General features: G+C 29.7%; 2 protein-coding genes across 2 annotated transcripts in view; one reads left to right on the top strand and one right to left on the bottom strand.

Annotated features, from left to right (window-relative positions):
• Positions 1 to 418: 418 nt before the first annotated feature.
• On the bottom strand, positions 419 to 1,688 carry LOC105449121 (putative nuclease HARBI1). The gene is made up of 4 exons (XM_011688121.1): positions 1,633 to 1,688; positions 1,256 to 1,490; positions 496 to 1,171; positions 419 to 423 (listed from the first exon to the last, which is right to left on the bottom strand). Exons 1-4 carry the CDS (start codon positions 1,686 to 1,688, stop codon positions 419 to 421), a joined length of 972 nt encoding a protein of 323 aa, XP_011686423.1.
• A 454-nt stretch (positions 1,689 to 2,142) lies between these two features.
• The window catches only part of LOC105449120, a 4,148-nt gene continuing 820 nt past the window's right edge, over positions 2,143 to 5,470 (top strand). The window contains exons 1-9 of the mRNA XM_011688120.1: positions 2,143 to 2,227; positions 2,495 to 2,653; positions 2,736 to 2,804; positions 3,104 to 3,188; positions 3,377 to 3,470; positions 3,548 to 3,901; positions 3,977 to 4,106; positions 4,190 to 4,317; positions 4,425 to 4,721. Of these exons, the coding sequence (XP_011686422.1) occupies positions 2,143 to 2,227; positions 2,495 to 2,653; positions 2,736 to 2,804; positions 3,104 to 3,188; positions 3,377 to 3,470; positions 3,548 to 3,901; positions 3,977 to 4,106; positions 4,190 to 4,317; positions 4,425 to 4,721 (1,401 nt within the window). The remainder of the gene's footprint in view (positions 2,228 to 2,494; positions 2,654 to 2,735; positions 2,805 to 3,103; positions 3,189 to 3,376; positions 3,471 to 3,547; positions 3,902 to 3,976; positions 4,107 to 4,189; positions 4,318 to 4,424; positions 4,722 to 5,470) is intronic.

Raw genomic sequence — 5,470 nt, 5'->3', positions numbered from 1 at the left:
CTATAAACATTGTGTTATTTATGCTTATTTCTTTTTATTTTATGTTCATTTTATGTTAAGTACAAAAGAGAATATGTCGTGTGATAGTCGATACAAAGTTTATTTCATGTTACTACATATTAAGTATTATAGAACTTAAAAAGAGACAAATGTCATATGTGATAATCAATACAAAGTTTATTTCATGTTACTACATATTAAGTATTATAGAACTTAAAAAGAGACAAATGTCATATGTGATAATCAATACAAAGTTTATATTTTATGTTACTGCATATAAAGTATTATAGAACTTAAGAGACAAATGTGATATCGATATAAAGTTTATTTAGTTTCATAGTTTATGAATAAACTCCGCCAGTTATGTATTTAAAACGTTAACCTGTATCTTGAATCAGCTGTTAAACTTTAATTAAAATTATGCTAAAATAAAAAAATGAGCTATTATTATTTAATTACACAAACATTAATACAACTATATAAAAATATACTTACGTAACATGGATTCTTGCCATGAAAGAGCACCTTCATTATTAAAATAATCTACAAACATGTTTCGTATATGAGATGCCTCTCGTGTATAAGTATTGCTTCCAAAATTGCCAATATTTGTGAATGCCGCAGTTTCAACTTCAGAACATGTTGGATCCACAACATTAATAGCTTCGAAAATAACATCATCAGTGTCATTTTGACGCAAGAAGTTATGTAGAACTATTGTAGCTTGTATTATTTTTGTTGCTGTTTCCATCGATGTGTTGATAGGTCGCTTGTATATTCGCCATTGCGAAGAAAGAATTCCAAACGCGCATTCCACCATACGGCGTGATCTACTGAGTCGATAATTAAATACTGCTTTTTCCTTTGTCAAACCTCCTTTTCCAGGAAAAGGACGCATCATATAATTGGTTAATTGAAAAGTTTCATCTCCTACTAACACATATGGCAAAACAGGTCCTTCAGTGACTTCTTCTGATAATGGTATGTCTATTTGACCTTCTGCAAATGCTTGACCCATAGCAGATCTTCCCCATACGCCTCCATCACTTTGACGTCCTGTCGCTCCAATATCGACTAGTATAAATTTGTAATCGCTATCACAAATAGCCATTAAGACTATACTATGCGAACTCTTATAATTGTAATAAGTAGAACCAGAATGTGGTGGTGCCTACAATTACGTTTATAAATATTAAAAAATGTTCTATAAATATATAAAAACAAATGTAGTACAATTTTAAAAATGTAATGTTACCTGTATAACTACATGTTTGCCATCCACGGCACCTATACAGTGTGGAAAATTACATTTTATTTCAAATTGATTTGAAATTTCCTTCCATTTATCGGACGTAGGTACTTTTAGAACAATGGGCATTAAAGTAATCCATAAAGCATTACAGGTTTCTTCAATAATATGTGTTATTGTTGATTGAGCAATATAATATTGATATTTAAGAGACATCATTGAGTCACCAGACGCTAAATACCTATAAAAAATTTTATTATAATCAACATTAAAATATAGTAAAAATTATAACTTATCCTTAATTGTAAATTACTCTTTATTGATGTCAATACTTATATGAATGCATGACTAAATTTAAGAAATTATTAATAAAAATTTCTTACCTCAATGTAAGCAACAGACGTTGGTCAGGTGATATTGGCTCTCGATAAAGTGTCATTTTTACTATTTTTGGTGCAATTAATGTAAGTAGCTCTTCAAATACAGTTTTACTCATTCTACAGTAGTTTTTAAATAAATCAGAATTCGTAAATACACTCTAAAAAATATTGGTGTGAAATTTCACCACACTTGTGTGGTTAAATGTTTCGGTGTGAATTTTAACACCAAATTATTGATAATTTTTAACACTGACAAATGCGGTGTTAAATTATGATGCGATATTATTTTCTTTAACAATATGCGGTGTGATCGCGCATCACGTGACTACAAAAAACTATCGCCATAACAGTGAGGTTATACTACTAGTTCGTGTCTGTTACCCGTTTTCGCACCATCATAGGAAATTTCTGAAACAGAGAGAATATCAGGAAAGTGATTTCTCTTCTCTTTTTCATTGATTATACAGTGGATCTAATATTCACTATAAAGCGAAAAAATCGCACAGCTTAACAATGCTTATTAAGGTAAGATACCTTAATACGAAGAAGTTCGTCCACTTAGATGCAAATGATTCAGCAGACACATTCATTCTTAGAGGTGAAATAGTATAATATTTCAAATTATAACAAATATATATTGAGCAATAGAACGCAGAAACGTAGCAAACAGAAATTTCTGATTAAGGAACATATCATTTCTTTTATTTGCAACAGTGAAATTTATTGATCTCAGAGATTCAAAGCTTCATTATTATATGTATTCTCACATTAACATTACGTTCTATTGTTTAATAATCAATACCTGCTTTTTAGTTACATTTATTTTTTGTGACATTTCTTTTAAAATAAGAAATTTTTTTTCTAGTGCGTAACAAATTTATAGCAGAAGTCGAGGATGGAGAAATAGAATTTCGAGATTCAGATGAAACTGAAATAGATTCTGAGGATTTGATAGAGTACATAAAGGAAAAGCAGTCAGATGGCTTCATTTTAAATATTTTTAGCAAACAAAGTTCAAGTGCCGGTAAGCTTGTTAACTTGGTAATAGATTAGGTAACTGTGTACATTGTAAAAATATATTTTCAAAAATTTTGATTTTGCATTAGGATTATTCATAGAGGAGTCAACTGTAATAATAGATACTTTATTGACTGCCAGTACATCAGCTGGTTGCAGTAACGACACAGATGTTTGCATTTTGCCTGTTACGCAAAATCTCAAAACAGTTAAAGAGAATATTACTCCTTTAAAGATCCTTCAAGATCCAAAAAAGGTACTTTTGGAGATAGATATGCATTAATAATAGTAACATAGTTTGCTTTAAAAACTATTTAATTAAATCAAACAAATTAATGCATGTATAGTTACGTTTTATTAATACCACACACATATTTTACATATGGTATAACACTTTAATAATAGGTTGTCAACAAAATTTTGAATGAAACGACAATTGGATATGATCTTTTGGAAGAATATGAAGTTAGTAATACTTTGAAACCTGAATCTCGTCGAGCTTTGGTTAGATTAATTGTTGGACATATTCAAGAACAGCATGGGTAAATAATTTTTCTTTTGTATTTTTCTATACATAATAGAATTAAAACTTTTTTGGTATGTTTAAAAATAACATAAAAATATTATTAAACATCAAAATTTGCTTCGTTATATAAAGTCTTTTTTCTCTTGTGTTATTTGTGTTATTCACGTCTAATCTCCACTTAATATTGTTACTTTTTTTATACAGCAAAATTCCAGGTAATGACATAAAGATTTTTTACGCAAAAGGAATTGTGCAAAATTTTCCGACGTTACGGGATCCTAGTACTGCTGAGGGATATGTAAGAACACTTTATACATAAGATTTTGCTTGCAAAAAATGTGGATAATTTGTTTTTATATAAACACATCCACACAGGAGTTATTCTACAATCCTAAGGATAGAAGCGGATATTTGAGTTGGCGCCTTCGTACAGTAAATAGGATATCAATTCCTGACAATGTTCCAAAAAAAATTAAAATAGAAACAAAAACAGCTTTAGTACCTAATAGTAGCCCTGAAAATCCAAGAGTTCCTGACGGTGACTTAAATGACAATCAAGAAAAAGAAATTATTGAGTGGCTAAAAAATGCATCTCCAACAACACAATTGGCTGATATTGAAGTTAAGATGAGACAATCATTAAAATATCGTCGAACTATAATACTGAATCCAGAACTGTCCAAAAATATACTTATTGAATTCCCACGATTTGTAGATACGCCAGGTTTAGTAAGTTTTTTTTATTTTAATTTACAATAAAATAAAAGCAATAGTAATTTACTTATTATTTCATTATTTTATTAGATACAAAAAGATTTTGAAGCTTTAATGCCAGAGCATTCATCAAAATTGGATAAAAACTGGCAGGATTTTGAGGCTAGAATTGTAAAAGTATCGGAAATTACACTAAAGAACAAACGTAAAGATATTGCACGTAAGTGTTTGATGCACAGAATTATTCTTTTAATTGTTTTTTAATGTGGTAAAGTGCAATGTGTATTATATGTTTATTGGCAGTATGGGACAAAACTACACAAACATTGTTTTTACTTCTGCATCTTCTACCACCAACAGCTAGAGGGAAAAAGAAGCCAAATCATGCAACTGTGAACGTTGCAATGTCACGTCTTATATCGTTTCATCAGGTTATAAAATAAATTAATAATTGCTTTGTTAAACACTTGTATCTATTATAACTTTGCAAATATGGGCTTGTGCATATATTCTACGTTGTAAATATTTTATATTTTAGATTGATCTTCCACTGCCATCTGAGCAAGAATTAACAAAAATTAGTTTGCAGCCATTTCTACTAGCAATCGGTTCTAATCAACAAGCAATTAGCAATTTTTACGTGGTTATTGATGGAAAGCTTCTGCCATGCCCACCTAACACATCAAGTATTATTGCTTTTGATACCCTCTTTAAGGCTCATTATGTATTTGGCTGTAAATATGAAGAATCGTTAGAAATATTCTGGAAATTTGTGCAGACGATATTTTATGGCATTGACGTCGACAATCTTAGTTTTACTCCAAAAATGCGTGAAGTACGTGCTCGTCTTTTTAATGTAATTATTGAGTAGTAACAAACATGACAGAATATTTTTGTAGTGTATGCAAGAAAGGAAACTTTAATGCTAACAAATTAGTGTGGCATTTACGCAACAGTCATTTTATGCATTTAAATGGAAAAAATAATATTGTCTGTGGTCAGCCGGGTTGTGCATTACAATTTTTCACTTTTACTGGTTTCAAAAAACATTTGAGAATTGCTCACAGTAATTTTAATCGTCATACAGTAGATCGTATAATAAGTGAAAATAACAATGATATAAATATATCTTGTAGTAATGAAAATACCAGTAATATAAGTATAGATTGCGATAATGAAAATGGCTGTAACGATACTCTACAAAATAATTCTCAAATGGACATAACATGCGATTCCCAAACTTCTACAATTAATGAAGTAAATTGTACTACTGATTTAATTCTTACTGATGTAAAATTAAAAAGTATTGCTTGTAATTTCGTATCACAATTAACTGGTTTGGGTATAACTGAAACTGCTTTAAACTCTGTAATCAACACAAGTTCAGAATTAGTTACAGTGATTGCCAATAGTGTAAATGCTGTTGTTCAGAGTGGTCAAACAGATCATTTGCAAAATCATCTAAAAGATGTATGCGATGTATTTAAAAACATTAATTCATCTTATAAGAGAAAAAAATTTTTTCAAGAAGAAATGGGTATAGTAGCTGGAAGTGAAATAAATTTAGGTACAAAAGCTGTTACA

The sequence above is a fragment of the Wasmannia auropunctata genome, unplaced genomic scaffold (genome assembly GCF_000956235.1).
Source record: "Wasmannia auropunctata unplaced genomic scaffold, wasmannia.A_1.0 LD336078.1, whole genome shotgun sequence".
Taxonomy (NCBI): Eukaryota; Metazoa; Arthropoda; class Insecta; order Hymenoptera; family Formicidae; genus Wasmannia; species Wasmannia auropunctata.
Note: the sequence above shows the minus strand (reverse complement) of the source record. Positions and strands in the feature narration are given on the sequence as shown.

What these genes read in the sequence shown, in the direction of transcription:
- LOC105449121 (XM_011688121.1), bottom strand. Translation starts at nt 1,688, where the DNA reads ATGACACTTTATCGAGAGCCAATATCACCTGACCAACGTCTGTTGCTT. An exon ending in CGTCTGTTGCTTACATTGAG is followed by an intron (nt 1,491 to 1,632) that starts GTAAGAAATTTT and finishes AATTTTTTATAG; the next exon opens with GTATTTAGCGTCTGGTGACT. An exon ending in GCAAACATGTAGTTATACAG is followed by an intron (nt 1,172 to 1,255) that starts GTAACATTACAT and finishes ACGTAATTGTAG; the next exon opens with GCACCACCACATTCTGGTTC.